The sequence below is a fragment of the Hemicordylus capensis genome, chromosome 4 (genome assembly GCF_027244095.1).
Source record: "Hemicordylus capensis ecotype Gifberg chromosome 4, rHemCap1.1.pri, whole genome shotgun sequence".
Taxonomy (NCBI): domain Eukaryota; kingdom Metazoa; phylum Chordata; class Lepidosauria; order Squamata; family Cordylidae; genus Hemicordylus; species Hemicordylus capensis.
In genome coordinates, this window is record NC_069660.1 from 225,409,584 (window position 1) to 225,433,653 (window position 24,070).

General features: G+C 42.2%; 1 protein-coding gene across 13 annotated transcripts in view; it reads left to right on the plus strand.

The window, feature by feature from the left end:
• Positions 1–24,070, plus strand: part of ZNF516 (zinc finger protein 516) — a 164,425-nt gene that overhangs the window by 118,168 nt on the left and 22,187 nt on the right. For 11 of the 13 annotated variants that reach the window (XM_053246650.1, XM_053246651.1, XM_053246652.1 and 8 more), the window contains one exon: positions 20,454–21,947. In XM_053246650.1, coding sequence (XP_053102625.1) covers positions 20,454–21,947 — 1,494 coding nt within the window. The remainder of the gene's footprint in view (positions 1–20,453; positions 21,948–24,070) is intronic. The other 2 variants (XM_053246659.1, XM_053246661.1) reach the window with 1 other exon arrangement.

Genomic DNA, 24,070 nt, shown 5'->3' on the forward strand with positions numbered 1-24,070 from the left:
TAACTGGCACTGTATTTTTCTAAAATGTTGATGGAGAATGAGAGTGCCGTTTTACTAATTTGAAATGTAGCAGGAATGACTGAGGTTTGTATTTTTCTCTCTTCTCAAAGTTTGCTTGAAAATCCCTCTTTGAGGAAGTTCTGAAGAGTTTGGATTGTGTGAACTTGCCCAGATCGTGAAGAATTGAAAGGAAAAAATAAATTAGGAAAAGCCACTTTAAAATTAGTAGCCACAATATACATGTGTCTTTTGAATTCTAAAGGAATGGCTTGCTTCTAAGATATTAACAAAAACTGCAGGGAATGGGGCAGGTTCCTTTCTATTGCTATCTTGACATTCAGTTATACTCCTAGGGAACTTCAGACCACACACCATGCAAACGGAAAGTTGCAGTTTGGATTATAAATTGTGAATAGGTGCCATCTAGTGGTGTCTTGAGTACAATGCAGTTCCAGCTGAATAAATTTGAGGCAGCTGCCCTCTGAATGAATGCCAGTGTCTTATTGTATTACATTCTTAACAAAGATCGCTTATGTTCTGAAATGCTTTTTTGTGCAGTGGCATGCACTATGGACATTTAGCAGTTCAGGGTTTTTTCTTTTTTCTTTTAAAGAAATGCTTATCAAGAAAGGGATGAGGCTTTTAAAAATAGAGATTATTCTTAACTTTCTGGAGGTTTTAAGTAGGAATGAATGTTTTAATACATATGTGCAATTAACAAATTGCTCAAAAAGGTTTCTTCCATGGTCACTTTTCAGTAGCATGTATCAATCATTTCTTTGTGCTCCACAGCAGTATACTGTAATGTTACTCCACAAAGAATCTTCCATACATAGAAATCCTATATTTTTATTTTTGTCAGTGCCTTAGTGATAAATGCATGGGGTTTGCACACTTTTAATCCAGTGCAGGAATTTGAGCATTGAGAAAGGGAGATATTTCATTATTTAACAGCTGCTGTTATAATCCATGGCAACACAAGTAAAAATGCTGTACACACTTTGAAAACCATCTTCAGTAGCAAGAAAGTGATTGGTTTATAATAGAGTCTTCTTTCAGGCCCCCCCCCCCCGCCACCCCAGAAAACAACACTTTTATTTTAAGCAAGTGAGTCATTAGCAATGTTGTTTAAATAAGGACTGCAGTGTTTGGAAATGGGCTAAGATCCTAAAAGGATCTTGGTGTATTTGTGAAGTTGGCTTCATGGTGTCCTCATAGGATATTGTTAATGTTAATCCTTGATATCAGTGGAAATGTTTAGATCACATGGAGAATCAGAATGTGGGGCCTCGACTTGATAGACTACACATTTTAAGTTTTTGCTAGAGCAGACTTTTGTCATGGATGAAACAGAACACAAACCTTGTCATTGCTGACCTCTGAGATCAACCACAAAGGAGGAGGAAGTTCCAAAAAGACCCTAAGTAAACCCCACACTAGAACAGTGGTGTTCCAATTTGGTCCTCCAGCTGTTGTTGAACTACAGTTCCTGCCTTTCCCAGCTACAATCAGTTGTGACCGGAGATGCTGGGAGTTATTGCCTAAAATCAGCTGGAGGGCCGGGTTTGCCCACCCCTGAACTAGAACTTCAATAACAAACCAAGACACAAACGAATATATAGAAAGGGATCTCTGTTGATAGTACAAACAACTGCAAAGGCAAACAATGTCCAGTATATACAAAACATACATATAGTAAGTTTCCTGGATAAAAACTCACTTTGGTACTTTATCAAACATATAATAATGTTTATGTGAATCGACAAACTCAAAGATATCATATCAGTTTGAAAATACAAATGCTAATATTATAACGCCCTCATACATATCTGTGGTGTAGCCACATTTGGAGTACTGCGGACAGTAACTCGTCACCCTATTTTTATTTATTTATTTAACATATTTTTATACCGCCCAAAACTTACGTCTCTGGGTGGTTTACAACAAAATAAAAACAGAAAATAAAACATTAGTTAAAAAAACAAACAAGTAATTTAAAACACAACAATTTAAATTTTTTAAAAAAATATTCTAAAACAACATTAAAACAATATTAAGTAGAGGCCTGGGTGAACAGATGTTACTTTAAAGACTTTTAAAAAGCTGTCAGAGATGGGGAGGTTCTTATTTCACTAGGGAGCACATTCCAAAGCCTCGGGGCAGCAACAGAGAAGAGGGCAACCAAGATGATCAGGGGCATGGAGCAATTTCCTTATGAGGCAAGGCTACAGCATCTGGGGCTTTTTAGTTTGGAACTATGGGGAGACATGATAGCAATGTATAAAATTATGCATGGAGTAGAGAGAGTGGACAGAGATAATTTTTTCTCCCTATCTCACAACACTTGAACTAGGAGTCATCCCATGAAACTGAATGCATAAAGTATTAGGACAGACAAGAGGTAGTACTTTTTCACACTGCATAATTAATCTGTGGAATTATCTGTCATGGGATGTGGTGATGACCACTGGCTTGGGTGGCTTTAAAAGGAGCTTAGACATATTCATGGAGGTCTATCAGTGCTACTGATCTGGTGGCTGTGGACCACCTCCAGCCTCAGAGGCAAGATGCCTCTAAATACTAGTTGCAGGGGAGTAACAGCAAGAGAGAAGGCATGCCATCACCTCTTGCCTATGGGCTTCTCAGAGACATCTGGTGGGCCACTGTGGGAAACAGAATGCTGAACTAGATAGGCCTTGGGCCTGATAAATCTAACAACAAATAAATAAATAAATTCTTATACAGGATTTTTGAAGGAAAAGATGACCCACGTGGGTCTACAGTTCCAAAATTTGTAATAGACAGAGCTGGATTCATCAGTTTAATGATAGATCTGTGTCAAAATTAAATTTCTGCAGAAATCAATGAAGAATGGTCATTGTAGAATATGCATTTCAGTGTTTGTCTGACTGTCTCATATCTGGTCTAGGCCAAACTACCACACTTCATTTATGTTTATGTGTGAGACTGTAATTCTGAGAGGCTTAAAGCTACCATGTCAGAGCCCACATGTGAAGGTTTCCATTGTGTAGGTTGATCTGAAGATGCCCATGGTTGTTCTATTTATGTAACAGCAACTTCAGGAATCTCTTCAGATTGTCTGGTGTATATTTACAGTCTTAAAGATGACAGCAAATGAGAAAACCTTTATTACAGGAACAGAGTGTAAGCTAAAACATCTCAATTCTTGTCCACAACTATTCATATGTTCTCTCCCTTCAAGAAGAGTTTTGGAATTGCCATGGTGCAAATCACACACCTGATGTCAGAGGTGATGACTGACTGTGTTCAAGATTTTAAAGAGTTCTTAGTGAGAATTTGCCACAAGAGTGATTTGGTTGATTTTCATCTATCATTCAACATGAACAGTCACTTGCTTGCTTTTCTCAGATGGAAAACACCTGAACGACCAGTGAACCTGTTTGGTAAATTTGGCCCATCAGCTTCCTGTGTAATTTCCCTAATCATACCTTTTGGCTTTTATATTTGCGTACAGGTGTTTCATTTTGTGTTTTTTTTCACTTGTGGCTGCTTACATTTCTTAAGAGAAAGGCAGCTCATCTAGCTTAAAGGTGAAGTGAATGTTCAAAACAAATGAAAGGGCTCGCTTTCACTGGGGTGGTGATATACATATAAAAGCAGTATTTCTCTTGAAGATAAAAAGATATAATGAGATAGTAATAATAGGTTATGTTTATCTCAGTGTGGTTGTTGGAGAAACCAACAGCCAATAAAATGGCTGCAGCTTTGTTCGGTCTCTGCAAAACAAATACAGTTGCTTTGCAGAGATATTGACTCATTCCACTTTAATGTGCATTTCAAATTTAACTATATTTTAGAAACTATATTTTAGAAACTACTTAGTATGGCCTAAGTAGTCTGGCACAAGTTACAGTACTATGGAACACATAACATAATTTTTGAAGCTATGTATATGCATTTTTTCTGTTTATTACATTTATATCTCAGTCTCCACCAAGAACCTCAGGGTAGCATACACAGGTTGTTTCCTCCTTCTGCATTTTATCCTCACATCAACCCTGTGGAGCAGGTTAGTCTGAGAGATCGTGACTGGCCGTAGGTGTTTCATAGCTGAGTGGGGATTTGAACTCAGGACTCTTTAATGCTAGTCCTGCTCTAACCTCTACTACACACTGGCATTAACCCACATAGATGAGGATTGCTTACTTTCTACATTTGTTGGGCAGAACACTTTCTAGCCTAAAATGAAAAATGGACAGATACCCAGTGAAATGTGAGATAATCAAGATGAGATGCCACTTAAAACTTTTATGTATTCACTGCAAATAGATGTAGAAAGAAAGTAGTTCAAAGAGGTCTTTATAAACAACACAACCTATGTAGCAATATTCGAATCACATTCAGTCAGCCTTGTTCAGTAGAATTTAATTCCAATAAATGCTTAGGATTTCAGATTGGATCATTTTTCTCTACTTCTCTTCAGACCTTTTTTATTGCGTAAATTAAAACATAGAAAGAGGGAATTGCAACAAAGAACAGACATTTCGATGTATATATGTCAGCTTCAGTGTTCTATATCCCACTGTTTAAAATCCACACTTATATCCAATACTTTCCCTCAATCTAATTAGGGTAATACATAACAAATGAAGGAGAGAGGAGGAGGAGAAGGTTGCTGTGCCTCACAGCTATGCCTGGTTATCGCTGACACTGAGAGAAAAAAAAACCTGGAAGAGGGAGGATATGACACATCATGTTATTTACACCCTTTAATGGCCTATGTACTTAAAGATTTCCCTCATTTTTTCTTTGCCGTTAACCTCTCGCCATAGTTTATCCAAATATGGGATCAAGTCTAATGTAGTGTGTTCAACCACTAAAACCTTGAAGCAACAGTTAGTCATATCCAGAATATACGACAGAAACTGTGAAACTAAAGCCTGCCCGGTCTGTGAAAATGGGGAAGGCAGTTGCAAGCAGAAAGGGGTTGCCTATAAAATCACTTGTGAAGAATGTGATGAAAATAGCATAGGGGAAACAGGAAGACATTTGGTCACCAGATTCAAAGGACCCCTAGCAGATTCTAAATACATAAACAGGGAAAAACCATGGTCGATACATATGAAAAATAAACAAAATGGAATAACAAGGCCTCTCTAAGTCAGCATTTTGCAATCTCAACATTGTACACTTAAAAGGAAGATGAGGGAATCATTATATTTGGATAAACTACAGCCAGAGATTAATGGCAAAGAAGAAATGAGGGAAACCCTGTAACCATAAACTGGGTACCAAGAGTGTGTCTGCAAGACCCACCCCAACACTGATGAACTCAGAAGCTTCACCCCCATATTGTGCATGCCTACAGCATTTGTTTTAAGAATGTGCAAACCGGCTCAAGATCGATCCCTGGATCGAGATCAGAGCCAGTCCGGGGTTCAAAATAATAAAAAATTTAATGACTCACCACCGGGTTAGGGGTGCTGCCGTAGGGTGTGAGTGTGTCTCTAAAGCTTTGCCCTCCAGCCTCCCCCTGGTCTTTAAGGGGCCAGTTTGGCCTATTATCAGGCATGCGGATAGCTTATATGCATGTGTGGTAGCCTTCAAAATGGCGGCTGCAAGCCAGGAGAGGCCCGAAAATGGGCTGGACCTACCCTGTAAAGGCTGGCAGGGGGAGGGGGAAGCTTTAGAGACACCTGTCACAGCAGCACCCCCTGGAGGCAGCAAGTTGGCCTGGGCCCGGCAGTGAGTTATTAATATATATTTTTAATTTTGAAAAAATAAATTCTGGGCAATTTTTAAAAACCTTTTTTTACCCCACCTCTGGGCTATGGGAGAGGAGATCTGGTCTTGTGGTAGCAAGCATGACTTGTCCCCTTAGCTAAGCAGGGTCTGCCCTGGTTGCATATGAATGGGAGACCTGATGTGTGAGGACTGCAAGATATTCCCCTCAGGGGATGAAGCCGCTCTGGGAAGAGCAGAAGTTTTCAAGTTCCCTCCCTGGCTTCTCCAAGATAGGGCTGAGAGAGATTCCTGCCTGCAAACTTGGAGAAGCCGCTGCCAGTCTGTGAAGACAGTACTGAGCTAGATAGACCAGTGGTCTGACTCAGTATATGGCAGCTTCCTGTTTTCCTGTGTTCCTGTGGCTGTTGGAGGGATGAGGAGCCACCGCCTCCATCTTATCTCAAAAGGAGAACTCTGTGCAATCAGTTGAGACCTGTATGGCTTCTTGTCTGCTGACCTTTCATAGGCTATTTAAAAACTATATTATTCACCTGAGCGTTGTGTATAATTAACAAGAGCCAGGTGGTTAAACTTGCTCTTCTTTTAGCCACTGTTCCTTCTGCTGTGCACATGGACACAGAATTGAACCTCTTGTTATTTTCTACATTACAAATGTTTATATACTACTTTCAACAACAAAAAGTTCTCAAAGCAGTTAAAAGCTTTTTAAAAAAACAACAACACCCTGTGCTTTTAAGTGATAACTGCTTTCCTTACATTTGTAAACAGCCTTGGGATCGTGAGATGAAAGGTAGCAAACTACACTGAAATAAAATAACCCAATCTCACAAAAGCAGTGTGAATAAGGAGTCAAAATTACAGTTCACGATTAATAAGGAGCGGGTCAGTTTTAAAAGGGCAGGGGGAGGAGGAAGCCAGAGGAGGACGGAGGGAGGAGGATGGGCGGCAGTGGCAGCTCCCCCCCCCCCGGCAGCCCAGAGAGACTGGAGGTGGGGTTAAAAAGATTTTTAAAAAATCAAACCTTTTTTTACCCCACCTCTGGTCTCTCTGGGATGCTGGGGGGAGTCGCTGCTGCCCATCCTCCTCTGACTGGAGGAGCAGGAGGCCGAAGCCTGGCTGGTGGGGGGGAGGGAGGGAAGAGGTGAGGACGGTGTGGTGACAGCGCAGCTGTGGAAAGGGGGGAATGGGGCAATGCTTCCCTTTCCGGCTGGGGAAATGGGGTGCCGGGCAGTTGGGTGGCAAGTGCAGCAGAGACATGGCTGCGCAGGGGCCTGGGAGTTGGTGCGCATGCACACACACATGCGTTCCTTAGAAGGAAGCCTGGCCTTTATGATCTCCTCGGGGGCTTGAGTAGTCCTAAGCCACATGTAAGCAGAAAAAAGTGCTCATATAAGTTGTACTAATTCACCAATGTTCGTTTTTCTGCCCTGGACATTTCCAGTGAATTGTAAGCAATAAATAGATGAGTAAGTAGAAATCCACTGTATGCTGCTGTTCTCACTTGTTCAGTGTGAGAACGCAGCATAGTTTGTAGCACTCACCTCAGGATAACTCTACTGCAAGAGAAAAAACAGCAGAATCTAAATGTTGTGGATTTGGGGTACAGAGATTTGTCACAATAGCTTTTTCTTCCAGCAAGTTAGAGATACAGAAAGTGTTAAATAGTTTCTCTCTCACTTCTTTTACTTTTCTCCTCTTAAAAAGAGAACTTCCACACTGAGCCAGGCTGTGGCAGTGTGTTTCAGCATTTCCTTTATACATCCCAAATGGCCCGTTTCCATGCTGTTCCTAATCAGAATCCCTGGGAAAAATCTTGCATGTAGTCACACACTGAAATTTCTACACAGTATTAGCAACCATCTTTCCTCATGTTCTAACCGTTAATAGTGCACATTGTGTAAGTCATTATGACTCACTAACAAGCTGTAGAATCAGTACTACATGTGGATGCGGTTCATTTTGAAGGTGGTATTTTTAAAACGGGGTTGGATTTATTTTCTTGTCATGTAAATTTATGCAAAAGACTCCATAGCAACAATTCAGTTCAGTTTCACTTGTTTCATTCACTAAAACGTGAGCACTGCCCATTACTAAAAATCTTCCTGATTGGTACTTGTGGAGTGAATGTTCTCTGGTTTCGCTTCCTGTCATGTAGGAGAATCCCTCTAGTTAAAATAAATCTCCTACACTTGGGTATTGATTAGCGTCTCCTCCTTCCCTCCCTTTTCGCTCTTTAGGACTTTATTCTTTCTCCCAACATTGTATATTCGTTTGGCAGCTTAGTCTTTTTCTTAAAACACACAGAAACAGACTCTTTCCTGCCCCCCCTTCATAAAATATTGGATTTCTTAACCAAGTTATTTCTTCACATCCTAAAGACATTCATTTCCTCTTTGATATCCCAAGTAAAGGTAAAATTGTATCGTCGAGTCAGTGTTGACTCCTGGCGACCACAGAGCCATGTGGTTGTCTTTGGTAGAATACAGGAAGGGTTTACCATTGCCCCCTCCCACACAATATGAGATGAGGGCCCAAACTTTAATGGTTTGGGCCCTGGATACCTGAGGCCTGCTCCCAAGAGTTCCTGCCCGCTTGACAAGGTGATCTGAGGGGGCTCAGCTGTCATGCATGTGGGACAGGGCCTTCTCTGTTGCTGCCCCCAGACTCTGGAATGCTTTCCCAGTGGCTATTTGTGCCTTGGTCTGCATCACAGCTTTTAGAAAGCATGTGAAAACTTGGCTTTTTACCCAGGCTTTATGTGATTGTCTCTACTGCTGCTTCTTTGTATTTTGTATGGTTATTTTATGCATGTATTTTAAAAACAATGTTATTTAGGTCTCTGTTTTTATATTTTATCTTAATATTGTAATTGTGTAATATTAATAGTCTTGTTTTAAATTTTCTATGTGAACCACCTTGGGATTGTTTTAATGAAAGGTGGTATACAAATTTAACAATAATAATAAAAAATAAAATAAAATGATGCCTTTCATCATCTTCCTATATAGGAGTTTCCCATGGGCTGGGAAACATACCAGCAGGGATTTGAACCTCTGGCTTTCTAGTCAGGTTACTTCCCCACTGCGGTATCAGGCACTAAATAAATCTTTCCCCTTGTGAGCTTTATACGTTAGACTCAAATTTAAAAGTGTAATAAGGATTTTGAAACTTTTAAAGGGCAGTGCACCTAGAAGCACCCCCCCCACAAACACACACATACCTGTGTGTACACACACACACACACACACACACACACACACACACACACACACCTTGAACACACATATGTTCAGGGGGGATTCTCTCAGAGATTTGTTGTCCCGTTGGCTCTTAAACAGGTTTGTTGAAGTTGCCAGTACATGGCTCATGTCTTTGGCGATCTCAGCAAGATTGTCACAGGAGGACTGTTTCGTTCATAGTAAGTCTTGAAAGGTCTTTCTTTAAATTAAAAAAAAAAGCCGCACGTAGTAGTAATTGTTGTTTCCTCTGTTATCACACAAAAGGGAAAACGGAGGACACTGGAAAGAAAGGAAAAGGAGATGCAACTTTACATAGTGTTTGTTTGACCTGTGGAATTTACTAGCACAGCAGGTCATTTCAACAGATGCAGTAGCTAATTTTTAAAAGAATTTAAATTGGTAGTAACCGTGGAAAGCTGATTAGACTTCTAAATAAGATAGAACACGTCACCTCTGAGAAGGTTAAAACTACAAATAACCGAGCACTCAAATCTATATTACCTACAACATGAAAAGCATCATAGGTATGTAGCCTGCATACATTCTTCTTCTAAAGAAGCTAAGTCATAGTAAATATTGCTGCATATGTGTATATTCTCTTCCTACCGTTTCTCAAGACACAATATTGTGAACATAATTTTATGTTTCAAATTTGAGCACTGGTTCAGTCTCTGCATCAATTTTAAAGGGGCAGGAAGAGAGAAGACTAAAAATAGAGGACAATAAGGTATTTATTTATTCATTTAGACTATTTATATACCGCTTTCTGACGGCCATTTAATTTGGTCCAACAAAAATGTTGGAGCTCAGGCAGAGGTTTTGAATGTCAGGGCTCCCTGCTGTCGGGACTGGATCCATTCCATTAATGCCCAGCAGAGGACATATCGGGTCTGACAGGCCTGTTGGACTGACACATCTGCACAGCCCTACTAACATAGGAACATAAGAACAGCTCTGCTGGATTAGGCCCAAGGCCCATCTAGTCCAGCATCCTGTTTCACACAGTGGCCCACCAGATGCCACTGGAAGCCACAGGCAGGAGTTGAGGGCATGCCCTCTCTCCTGCTGTTATTCCCCTGCAACTGACAATCAGAGGCATCCTGCCTTTGAGGCTGGAGGTGGCCTATAGCCCTTCGACTAGTAGCCGATGATAGTCCTCTCCTCCATGAAGTTATCCAAACCCCTCTTAAAGCCTAAACTAATATGAGCTTACAGTGTAGTTGGATGTGTGTTTTCTCTGTTAAAAGCCATTTTTGTACCCACCTTGTACAAACCTTTGTACCCACTGGTTTGTGACCCAAGGTTTTCATTCTGATAATGGCCGGTTTTGTGACCTAAAATTCTAATTTCTGTTCAGGTTTGACAATACTTGTTGTTGAGAAACAAGTGAGAAATTTGTTTAGCAGAACGGATCAAAATCCTGCAAAACTATAGCTGGAGATAGTAAAATTGACAGGAAACAAACTAACAAAAAGGATTGCATAGCAACCAGCTTAATTTGATACCTTTGCAATATTTTATTTATGCATTTATATTTTAAAGCATAAAATTCATATGAGCATTAACCAGCTTTTCAGGATGCATTAAACTCTCTCATTTTAATATTATCTGCCAATAAAAGCCATCTGTATTAGTTCTTCATCGTCTCACCTAACTCAATAAAATATAGAACCTTGGAGGCTGCATCACCAATCAAAACAGAGCCAGAGGTCTAGCAATAAAATATAATAATGGCCAAAAAGCCATGTAATACAAAACAGAAATGCTTGTTTTTCAGCTAGGAAATCATCTAGAGCAGCACAAGTATTGGAACTTACCTTAGGTTCTTTGCTCTGTTGCAGTTAAGTAGGTCAGGCCTCTATTTGTGCATTCATTACAGTTGAATTTGGGCCTGTTACACCAAACTTAAAAAACACACACAAAAAAACACCTAAATTAGACTTCTATCAGTGTGTCACTTTGAGATACATTGAAGGCAACTTTGGCCATTCATATACCATGTCAGTAGTCACGTCTTTTTATGTGCCAGGTCGTATCGAATATCATTTTAAGCAGTAGGAGAGACTTGAATAGATTAAGCTAAACATTACATGCAACCAAGTCTTGTGGTAACAAGCATGAGCTGCCCTCTTTGCTGATCAGGGTCCACCCTGGTTTGCATTTGAATGGGAGGTTACATGTGAGCTCTGCAAGATATTCCCCGTAGGGGATGGGGCCTCTCTGGGAAGAGCATCTGCATGCTTGAAGGCAGAAGGTTCCAAGTTCTCTCCTGTTCCTGGCATCTCCAGATAGGACTGAGAGAGAAGTAACCTTGGAGAAGTTGCTGCCAAACTGTGAACACAATACTGAGATAGATGGGCCAGTGGTCTGACTCAGCATTTGGCAGCTTCCTATGTTCCTAATACCTGGCCATATTGCAAGGAGCATATTTCGCCAGCTGACCTGTGCTACTCACAGCTATAATTGGTGACTACATCAACTGATTGTATGTACCAAATGTCCTTTGGGCATGTTCACATGGTAAGAAAGCTGATTAGGCTATTATTGATCTGAAATCCCTGAATGCTTGTCACAGTAGAATGATGATCTGATGATTGGCTATTCAGCCAATTTAGCAAGTTGCATGTTACACCACGTTGCGGGTTACCACAAGCAAACATGGGATGGGCATTTTTCATAACGTACAGTGACCTTGCAGTGGCATAGTGCTTAGGGTGCACTCTGTTCTTCAAGTGCAGCAAGACTATGGGCAACCATTTGGGCTAGAGTGGGAAGAGGGTTTTAGACAGCTGGGGGGAGGGGGATCCAATGCAACCCCCTCCCCAACATATGCACACACTACTAAAGGAAATCTGCCCGGTCACTTGCAGGAATCTGCTACAGTATCCCTATAGAACAATAACATGTAGTGTTCTTTTTCATCACGTTGTACCAGACCTAACTTTTTATATTAGTGTGTGAACACATACAGAGTCACAAAATCTTCTGCCCCTCAGACTTAATAGCTGGATCCATACAAGTCAGGACACTGTTATTTTTATCCAGTTCAGACATTAGATCGCCACAGCTTGAAACTCTCAGGTTTAGTTCATAAGTGTGTAAATGTCATACTACGGCCTTGGCACTTGAAATTCATTCAAGGTGCTGGAGTGAGTTTTAGGAAGTGTAGGGGTGCTGCTTCCTATTAACAGTTACTTGGAACACTCCCTTCACATCCTTCTGGAATTGCACGCACACACACTCACCACAGATACATTTTTTTGACTTTTTATTGCTGAACGCTCACTTTGCCCTCAAATCTCATTCCACGTTTCCCACTTTTCCTAGCTGATACACATTTCCCTTGGCTGCAGCAAGCCATTTCCAAGTCTCTCCTGACAATAGGTCTCTTGATTGGTCAATGAAGAGAACTTAGTATTATTACCAGGGGCACACTTAAAACAGTTCATTAAAAATTATACTCAGTAGCACCTCCAGCAACTTTTTGACATCAAGGGCGAGTTGTGGGATTTAGGGAATGAGGGGGCTCTGGCTAGGAAAGTATAAAGGCAAAGCTTATGTAAGATCTTTCCAAAATAAGTAGTTGCCTTTCTGAGTTAAAGCTCATCATTTTAAATATTAAATATAAAAAAGTGTGACACTGGTTTCAGTTTCAAATTCTCAGTGTATATCCGCATATTATTGTTATTATTATTATTAATTTGATTAATATACCGCCCTTCCAAAAATGGCTCAGGGCGGTTTACATCAAAATAAAACCAATTAAAATCAATTAACAGTTAAAATAAAAGCTAAGTCAGTTAAACAATTAAAATAATTTAAACATTAAAATCATTAACATTAAAATCATTTAAATCCAACAGTAACAATTTAAAACATCTAATTAAAAGATTTATTGATATTGTAATCAATCATTTATTGATATTGTAATCAGAAGTCTTAGCTCCAATGAGGGGTGTAGCTACAATTGAATGGGGGCAGGGGTGGCAAACGTCCCTGGGCCACTGAAGGAGAGGGACTCATTGACAGCTAACTCTTTACTCTCCCTTTGTGCCTCTCTGAAGAAGAAAGCAGAAGGGCAGGGGACCAGCTTCACTTTTTGCACCAAAGCCCACTCCCTGGGGGTAATTAAGCATGGGGAAGCTATGTGTAAAAAGCTCCTTTTGTGCTGCATTCCAACAGTTTTTATCCCTCCTTCCCGTGACTTGCCTAGGGAGCAAGAGGTTGCTGCTTTGAATCCCTGCTGGTGTGTTTCCCAGACTATTGGAAACACCTATATTGGACAGCAGCGATATAGGAAGATGCTGAAAGGCAGCATCTCATGCTGCGCGGAAGATGGCAATGGGAAACCCCTCCTGTATACTACCAAAGAAAACCACATGGCTCTGTGGTTGCCAGAAGTCAACACCGACTCGATGGCAAAACTTTTCCTTTAAGTGTGTGCAGCAGCTACTTTTCTTCTTCTTCTTCTTGTTCTTGTTCTTGTTCTTCTTCTTCTTCTTCTTCTTCTTCTTCTTCTTCTTCTTCTTCTTCTTTTGCTGTAATGGCAGATAGTTTCTCAGAAAGGGTGTAATTATAATTGAATGTGATGGGAGGAGGACTGGGTTCTTTATTCTCCCACTCACACTTCTCTGAAGAGGAACGTAGGTATGTGTTTGTGCATGCGCGTGCTGAGGCCCACTTTCACTTTTTTGACCCAGAGATGACTTCCACCTTGCTATGCCCCTATTTCTCAACCCTGCAAGAGTTAAGAAACTTTAGAGCAAGCTATTGTCCACTCTGTATTGTCATGAAATATATTCAGGAAAGATCAGTCTCTTGCCAAATTAACAATTGACATAGAATGCTGTACTACTTACTTCTATTTATTGTTTAGTGTTTGGGTTAGCAGATTCCACAGTGAAGATTTAAATTCTTCTAAATGGCCAAATAGTGAACTGAGACAGATGTGCTTTCAAAATAACACAGATGTTAAGTGTCAAATTACACAGTTCTGCACAGCTCTTTTGATTCAAAGTGTAGTTTTAACTAGTAGTGAGGGCATGTGTTTCCTGGAAGTCTTAACTTCTTGTAAAACAGGAAAAACACTTTAAATACAAAGGACCTTGTCCCATTGAGAATTTGAAAAGAAAATGATCTTAATGGAATGAGTACTCAGCCTTGCTAGACAGCAAATCTATGGGTTATTTTAAAGTTAATTACTCAGAATTAAACAAAGGCTTAAGGCTTTTTGCCTGAACTGAAGCTGAGGCCAAATAAAATTGAAGCTGAGACTTCTCTTTTGTTGAAAATTCAACCTAAAACAGATGGCATTTGGCAGGGTTGGAATAGTGCCTGTGGTACCAAACTTATATTAAACCACAGTGATGGTTTGACTTTCAAAATAAAAGTCCTCCTAGAGTTGTCCTCCTAGAGTCCTCCTTGCTCCTAGATTTGGTGCTTAGAGGAAGTGAAGGAGGCCACATATGATAGGGATGTGCATGAACCGGTCCAGAGGCCATTCTAAAGGCCACCGAACTGGTTCGAAGGTGGCGCCGGCTCAAAGGTTTGATGCTGGCGGGGGTACCTCTTTAAGGGCGGAGGAGGGTTCACTTACCCCTCCCGCTGCTTTACCACTAGCGCTCCATTTTTAGTGAAATCCATTGGGTGGCAGACTACCTCCCTGCAGCCCCTTCCCCCGGAAGTGGCCGGAAGCATTGCCTGCGCCCGCCACGTACATCACGTGCAACCGCCACGCATGTTGCACATGTGGCACATGCGCAGCAGGCACACAGGCAGGCGATACTTCCAGCCACTTCCAGCCAAGAATGGGGAAAGAGGCGGCAGGGAGGTACACTGCCACCCCATGGATTTTGCTAAAAATGGAGCGCTGGCGGGGGGGAAGCAGTGGGAGAGGTAAGTGCACCCTCCCCCGCCTTTAAAGAGGTACCCCCGCCAGCCTCGAACCACACCTCCGCGGTTCCGTGCACATCACTACAAATGATTGGATGATCTACTCCCAGTAGATCCAAGCACTAAGGATTGTAGTGTTTTATAGATGGTATACAATGAAGTTATTCTGATGATCACTAGAAACTGGGAGACCAGCCTGGTTTCTAGTGAGCATCAGAACCACCGGGATTGCGGGCTAGCCCTGTGGCTCTACAGCAGCTAGCCTGCCTAATTCTATGGCAGCTAGCCCACTGGGCGGCCCCCAATCCCTGCAACCCCAACCAGCTCCATGACTGAGCCATTAGTCATGTGGGCAGCCAATCTGGCTGCCCAGGGTGAGCGTTCTGCTAGTGTGTGGAGAGAGCATGCACCTTCAGGCGCTTCACTTTGATCGCATGAAGTGCCTCATTTACTTTCTAATCATACTGGACATTTGTCTGTTTTATTAACTGGCCACAGTTCAATAAAAAGTATAAACTAAATGCACTTTGGAAAGTTAATATAGTTGCTGATGGACAAACATCAATGGCATAAGTTGTGAGAAGCAAGAAGGAGAGAGGAAGAGATTAAAAAGAGAGAGCTTGAATGAAGAGCTTTGAATGAAGAGGCAAAATACTTGGTAAAGTTCTTTAAGAACATAAGAACAGCCCTGCTGGATCAGGCCCAAGGCCCATCTAGTCCAGGATCCTGTTTCACACAGAGGCCAACCAGATGCCGCTGGAAGCCAGAGGCAGGAGTTGAGGGCATGCCCTCTCTCCTGCCATTACTCCCCTGAAACTGGTACTCAGAGGCATCCTGCCTTTGAGGCTGGAGGTGGCCCACAGCCCTCTGACTGGTAGCCATTGATAGACCTCCCCTCCATGAAGTTATCCAAACCATCTTAAAGCCATCCAGGTTGTTGGCTGTCACCACATCCTGTGGCAGAGAATTCCAAAAGTGGATCACACATTGTGTGAGAAAATTACTTCTGTTTGTTGGTCCTAGACCTCCTGGCAATCAATTTCAAGGAGTGACCCCTGGTTCTAGTGTTGTGTGGGATGGAAAAGAATTTCTCTCTCTCCACTTTTTCCACACCATGCATGATTTTATAGACCTCTATCATGTCTCCCCGCAATCGTCTTTCCCCCCCTAAACTAAAAAGCCCCAGGTGTTGTAGTCTTGCCTCATAAGAAAGGTGCTCTAGGCCCCTGATCATCTTGGTTGCCCTCTTCTGTACTTTTTCTAGTTCTATAATGTCCTTCTTTAGATGTGGTGACCAGAATTGTATGCAGTACTCCAAGTGTGGTCGCACCATAGTTTTGTATAAGGGCATTATAATATTAGCCGATTTTCAGTCGTCTTCCTAATGATCCCTAGCATGGAATTGGCCTTTTTCACAGCTGCCACACATTGAGTCGACACTTTCAACGAGCTGTCCACCACAACCCCAAGATCCCTCTCCTGGTCAGTCACCAACAGCTTAGATCCCATCAGCGTATACTTGAAGTTGGGGTTTTTCGTCCCAATGTGCATCACTTTACACTTGCCAACACTGAACTGCATTTACCATTTTGTCACCCACTCCCCCAGTCTGGAGAGATCCTTTTAGAGCTCCTCAATCCGTTTCGGATTTCACTACCTGGAAGAGTTTGGTATCATCTGCAAATTTGGCCACATCGCTGCTTACCCCTGCTTCTAGATCATTTATGAATAAATTAAAAAGCACCGGTCCCAGTACAGATCCCTGGGGGACCCCACTTCTCACTTCCCTCCATTGTGAAAACTCTCCATTTATACCTACCCTCTGTTTCCTGTCTTTCAACCAGTTAGCAATCCACACATGTACTTGTCCCCTTATCCCATGACTGCTAAGTTTCCTCAGGAGTCTTTGATGAGGAACTTTGTCAAAAGATTTTTGGAAGTCCAGGTATACTATGTCAACTGGATCACCTTGATCCGCACACTTGTTGACACTCTCAAAGAACTCCAGAAGGTTGGTGAGGCAAGATTTACCTTTGCAGAAGCCATGCTGGCTCACTCCCAGCAGGGCCTGTTCTTCTAGGTGCTTTACATTTTTATCCTTGAGGATGCTTTCCATCAGTTTGCCTGGAATGGATGTTAGGCTAACTGGCCTGTAATTTCCTGGATCGCCCCTGGATCCCTTTTTGAAAATCGGTGTTACATTTGTTACTCTCCAGTCCTCTGGTACAGAGCCTGATTTCAGGGATAAGTTACAGTGGTCCCTCGACCTACGAACTACTCGACTTACGATGTTTTCGAGGTACGAATGACAAAAAAGACCGGAAGTCGTTGCCGTTTTAGATGCGGCTTACTCGACCTACAAATTTTTAGATGCGGCTTCCTCGACTTACGAATGTTTTCAGACCTCCGTGGATGCGCTCTTCGACTTACGGAAATTTCGACCTCCGAACGTGCGTTCGGAACGGATTAACATCGTAAGTCGAGGGACCACTGTATATATTTTAGCAAGTAGGTTGGCAATTTCACATATGAGTTCTTTGAGGACTCTTGGATGGATGCCATCTGGCCCTGGTGATTTGTTAGTTTTCAGTTTTTCCAGACAGTTTAGAACATCATCTCTTGTCACTTCTATCTGACTCAGCTCTCTAGCCTTCATCCCTAAAAAGCCTGGTTCAGGGACAGGTATATGCTCAGTATCCTCTGCCATGAAGACAGACACAAAGAACTCATTCAGCTTCTCTGCAACCTCCATATCCTCCTTAATAATCCCTTTCACTCCCTCATTTAATCTTTAGATGGTGTTCCTTAAAACTGTATAGTTCTATATTGATTAAAGCTGTGCACAGCAGTCACTACTACTTCTAGTATAACTATTGGTATCAACCCAATCCCGGTGATGATCAAATCTTGCACCAAATATTAGGGGCCTCATGGATTTCATCAAGCTGATAATTGTTATTGACTGCATGAATCAGGGTGGGGTGGGGGGGTTTACCTTTCTCATAGATCCCGCTGCTGCTGAAGAAACTGGCTGCCAGCATCAGCAATTCTGATTGCAACTTTTCTCTCAGGGCAGGAAGCAGCATCATGGGTTCTATCCTTTTCCTGGTGCATTACTGGGGGCAGGGGGAATGGCAGTGGCCTATAGTTACAGAAGTTTAATTTGGTACTTTAGGCTTGTATAACTGTTTACAGAAATATGGACAGTTGTAGGCTTGTTAATATTCAGCTCAAATGCATAATTGTGTGACAATAAAACTAAATATCTGCGTTTAAAAGCTACAGAAAAATCTGCAAAGTTCAGAACAAAGTATGCCTTTTATTGCATTATGCTGTAGTAAAATATTATAAAGCTCCTACTCTTTTAAAGCATCTTGATTGTAAACCTGTCTAAGAGATTATATGCCAGGTGTCATGTGGTTTTCAATTTGTTGACATTAAGGACATGTAATAGAAATGCTGAGGATTCTTTCCCGGTGAAGACTTGTCTGCCTTACCTGGTGAAGACTTATTTTCTAAAGCAATACATAATTCTGTGTTTGCCTTTGTGTTATACCATGTCTGCATACCCCTCTTCCTTTTTATCTCTTGTAAAACTGCTCTGAAGAATCCACACCCCATTTTGCCTCTGAGCCAGAGGATTTGCACTACAGACTAGGGTAACTGGTTGAGGCATAATTTCATGCCTGCTGGGATGGTGGTTGTGTGGTGGTGTGGTATCATCTGTGCCACATGACTCCCTTTTTTGTGACTATGTCACAGCCATTCTTTGTGCTTCTGACACAATGAAGCAGTGAAGCAGAAATGCAGCTGCTTTGTGGTCATTTTTGGCTGTTTTTCCATTGTATGAATTGTCCTGGATATGTGATCATGTCAAGCAAATACATGTTGAGAACTACATTGCTACACTTTGCAGGGATTTATGTAATCACAGTGGTACCAAAATGTGTGGCTATGGTTTCAGAAATCACTATAGAAGTATATCTGTGTGCCATCAATGCACATGGTACATTTCCCATATACCTCAGGTAGGCACATACACAAGAAGAACTGAATGGAGAGAAAAATCATTGGCAAGCATGACTGTGTGAACCAGCCTGCAGTCTCTCCATTTTAGCCTTCATAGATTATTAAATTGTTTTTTAAGCAACATTTGTGTGTATTAGCTAAACTTAACTTTGGACTTGTAGCGGAGTGCAACAGTGCAAACTGAGGCTTGTTAAGTTCATTGAACAAAGTTACTAAGGTTTATTACTTAATTATTGCCAAATCATAAACAACAGCCCTACTCTGAGTGAAATACAATCATACCTCGCCAACTGTGAGGGTTCAGTTCCAGGAAAACCTCGTGGTTGGCGACTTCACAGTTGAGCCATTGAAATCAACGGCAAATGTGGTTAGAGGAATAACAGTTGTGAAAGGAGTGCAAAATACAGTAAAAAGAAAAAAAGATCCCTCCAAATCCCCCCAAATCACCACGAGTTAGTAAGAGGACTGAAGGGGAATCCTTGAAAATCACCCCTGACCCCTGGAAATAGTAGAGGGGGGCACCCCAAATTGCCAAAAAATTTCACCAAACTGCAAGACCTGCCACAATTTCTCAGTTGCAGATACTCAAAACTGCAGTTGGGAAATCCACGGTTGGGAAGAGATGACTCTATCATCCTAACAGAAAAATAACAGTCTCAATTGTCCAGTACGATATACTGTACAAACTGACCATCCAGTCTACAGAACCGATGACTGACACAAACATGAGAAAAACATTCTAAATTCTACCCCATGCGGATACACAGATATACATACAATACATCAGTGGCAAGAACAAAGACAATGATGGGAGTTGTAGTCCAAAAACATTTGGGGGCCCAAGTGTATATGTCCCAACACTTGTGTCAGTGGGATTTTTGGTTTGGTGTGTTTTTGAAATAAAGGTTTAGTTCAGGGTTTCTTAACCCTGTGCCCCCAGTTTTTGGACTACAATTCCCATCATCCTCAGCCACAAAGGCAATATCTGGGGATGATGGGAATTGTAGTCCAAAAACATCTGGGGGCCCAAGGTTAATACTCCCTGGTTTAGTTAGATTCTCAAACTACTTTAAATTAGAGGAAGTACTTTTTCACGGATATTATATGCCTCATCTATATGTTGTTGTCCAGACACACACTGTACATACAGGCTTCCCTAGTATTTTCAGTGAGGGCAGTTCCTTGAGCACAAGGGGATCCATGGAAAATGTTTGTGGTGTGCCCCAAGCATCAGCCAAATCCCACATCTCCTTTCCTCATCCTGAATCATAGAAAGGTGACAGGGAAGCTGCCAGTCTGGCCCTGCAAGCATCCTGAACGCCTTGGACATACAGTGGCCAAACAAGCCCCTTACTTATTACAGTGAGCACTGCAAGTGATTGGAAGTCCGGTGGTCACCATTCCTAGCTTTAATGCAGGATGTGCTGCAGTGGTGTGCTTTGGGTATCAGATGACTCTTTTTTTTTCCAGCCACAGGTTTCTCCCCCTCCCCCAATTTATTTTGAAATTTGACATCTCATTTGTGCTTGACTTGATAGTAATGTTGTTTTCATGTGTATTCTTTAGGTAAAAAGCCATACCTCTGCAGTTATGCTGAAGAAGATACTCCTCTGGCAACTGTCCAGCTCAACCATGGAAGAAACAATACAAGAGAAAATTATGCCAGGGAATCTAAAACAGAGACACCAACTGTTGCATCTGCACTCGAAAACAAGATGAAAGAGCCCCTTTCAAAATGCGTGGATCACAAAATTTCTCCAGATTTGAAGAGTTCAGCGTTTCAGCAAAGCCAAGATATCCCTTGCTCCAGTAGAACAGTTGACTTTGCTTCCAGTATGGGCCAAATAGGTTCAGATGTAAGATTAGATTTGCAAACCTCATTGGAAATGCAGGATAAGCATGCTGAAGAAAATCCTCTTGATGCGCATGAGCACTCTGTGCTCAGTAAAAATCCTGATACGCAGGAGAAGATTCCATTAGATCTAAGTGAAAAGTCAACTAGGGCGGATTCATGCCATAGAAGTTTTACCTCAACCTTGCAGGCTGCTTTGATTGTCCACGCTTGTCCTTACTGCAGCCATAAGACCTATTACCCAGAAGTCCTGTGGATGCACAAAAGAATTTGGCACAAGGTCAGTTGTAACTCAGTGGCTCCTCCTTGGGTTTTGCAAAATGGATTCAAGAGTATTAAAAACAACACTGTTTTTATGGCAAGAAGTGGACGTACTGGACCTCCTCCTGCTCTCGGTGGTAAAGAATGTCAGCCTTTGCCTATAACCAGATTTACACGTACTCAGGTGCCGAGTGGGTTGTCAGGACCCAAAAGCAATTCTTCTGGTCTTGGTGTGACTGCTAAATCTGGGACTATACCTAAGGATGTACCATCTAGTGGTAACTATGGCCCACGAACATCAGCTGTTGAAGGGTACAGGCAGTCCAAACTGAACCATACCCATGAACAGTATAGCACAGTAGCCCAACAGCCTCAGTTAAAAGCAAAATATGAAGTGAACGCCAAGGTGATGCAGGCAGGATGCTTTAGCAGAAGTTCAACACCTTCCCAGACAGTTGTCTGTAGACCCAGCTCACAGCCCTCCAACAGCAAACAAACAGAGAAATATACAGTTCCCCAAGTGAGTGCTGGGTTTGCCCCTTTAAGTAAGCATTGCACTTCAGAGCCAGGGAAGGCTAAATTTATCTCGCCTCCTCAGTACCACCCTTCGTGTAAACCTGAGCCATACTTTACTAAAGAAGATCCACCAGTGCCTCAGCAGGAACCTAGTACCAAGAGAGAGAATGAGATGAGGGCATTGACAAATAGTATGGCAGGATCTAGAGCAAGTCCTCTGATGCAACCTCAGCCGAATGCAGCAGGCCCTACGCCCATGGTCCATTCCATCAAACAGGAGCCACCATCTGAGGGACATGAGAAGCATTTGGACATTTTAAACATCTTTAAGACCTACATTCCAAAGGATCTTGCTACTCTGTACCAAACATGGGGTGCCAACAGCCCTGTAGTGGACCATGCTGGTAAGACTCCTAAGAAACGCATTTTCAGTAGGTTTTTAAATTAATAATTATTTCCTTTCATTGGCATTATGAGTTCCTTGAAACAAAGTGGTGTTCTCTCTTTGACTATGTTCTCTCTTTGAGCTTTTCCAGACTTATTCTGTTGGGCTTTTTAAAGCTTCCACGGTAGTTTCTCACAAGCACTCTTGTGCACTTCAGATGCTTGTGCCGTCTTCTGTAAATTCCCACTCTTTGTCATGTTTTTTGATGCTCTGGCCACGTGTTGAGCATGGCCCTTGTGCTGTTTTTACAGCACCACCTGTTGGCCAGCATTTGCAAATCCATCACATCATTACTACTTAGTAACAAAGTAGTAACGAAGATAGCACAAGCTCTATGCTCAGCATGTAACCAGAGCACTGAAAAATGTTACAAAAGAGGGTGGGAACATAAAGAAGATGACCTAGGCATCATGTGCACTAGAGCCCATGAATAACTACTGTCAGGAAAAGCCCTAGATCAGTGGTTCCTAAGCTGGGGGCCTCCAGATGTTGCTGAACTATAGGTCCCATCATCCCCAGCTACATGTAGCTGGGAATGATGGCAGCTGTAATTCAGCAACATCTGGAGGCCCAAAATCGGGATCCAGTGCCCTAGATTATCTCCCCTGTTCAACTGTATACTACCTTGCAATGTCAGGTTGAGTTCTATGCCTAATGATGTGCTGGACCAGGTTGACATTCTGTCCTTATAGTTTTGTGAACTGCAAATAGAGCTTTTAGGGACCACACGGTTCGGACAATATTGTGAAAGTTTCATTTACATATAGAGGCTGTTCACACAAGCAGCCCTTCTCAGGTTTGGGCAGCCGTACCTGGGTAGGGCTGCTCATGGGAAGTGCTGAGAGCGCGTGGCTGATCCCGGTTCTGTCCTCCTGGGTAGCCTAGGATTTTTACCTGACCAGGATTTTTTTAACTTTTGGGTTAAAGGGTGCAAGTGTGCTCTTTTAACCAGGTACAGGGCCATGTGACTGCTCAGGCTGCACGCAGCCCAAGCAGACAGAGAGCCTAGAGTGCCTGACTCATGGTGGGATCCCTCAATACAATGTGGTTGTCACGCGGTGCATTGTGGAATATCTGGAGGCCGGGACGCATTTTCCATGCCTCCAGAATGCCATGTGGCTCACAGCAGTGCCAGTCGTGTGGGTGCATGGGTCACATGGCCTGGGACCATGCCAGATCATCTGGGAGGGAAGGTAGGTGCTATCCTGCTCTCCCCCCACCATGATGCTCTCAAAGGTGGTGTGAACGACCTCATAGGCTTCGAAACAAAGGAGAGCAATATCCCTTTTCTTTGTCTCTCTTCCAAATACTACTGAGATAATATATTTTCTTTTATTTCTTTAAGAAAGAAGTTTAGATTTGGCGGGGGGGGAGGTTATTTTAGAAAAATGTACATGCAGGAAAGCCTTTGGTCTATGTCCGCATCATAAATTGCTGATAGGATTGCAGACAAAGATTTAAGGTTGATTTCAAAATCTTGGCTACATATATGTAGAGTGAGCAGGAGTGTGGAGGCAAGAGTGAGGGCAAGTCATAGGGCAGAACCAGTGCAGTCTCTGGTGGGTCCTGGGAGTGCAGATCAATAGAGCAGGAATCATTGTCAGGCCAGCTTTGAAGTTTATTGGCTTTCCAGAGCCCAGCAAAGGCTACTTGCTCAAATTCTCTTTTACTGGCAGACATTCAAATCATGTCTAGTCCAAACTCTGCTCTCTCAGCCTGTGAATTTGGGTCCTAAGAATTTACGTTTTCCAGTGCCCCTTTCTGTTTGCCCTATGCCCTTGCACCTATAAAATCCACCAGGGCTGCACTGCTACCAATACTTTTCCATTATTGTGCTGTTATTTTGCATTTATGGCAAGTTGCAAAGTATATCCATTGGACAGAAGCAAAAACATTGATAGTTTAGACAGAAATAGTATCCTCAACTGTCAGAGCAGGCACTTGTACATATACACATTTAAAGGGATGTGGCAACAACAGCAATATGGAAGGAGCAGAGGTTGGAGGTATAAGTGAGGAATTGAACTAGGCTCGTTTCCTGCAGTTTACACCATGGTAATCTTAGCCAGCAGCTGTGTCCCACTATAATGCTAAATATATCCATGTTCA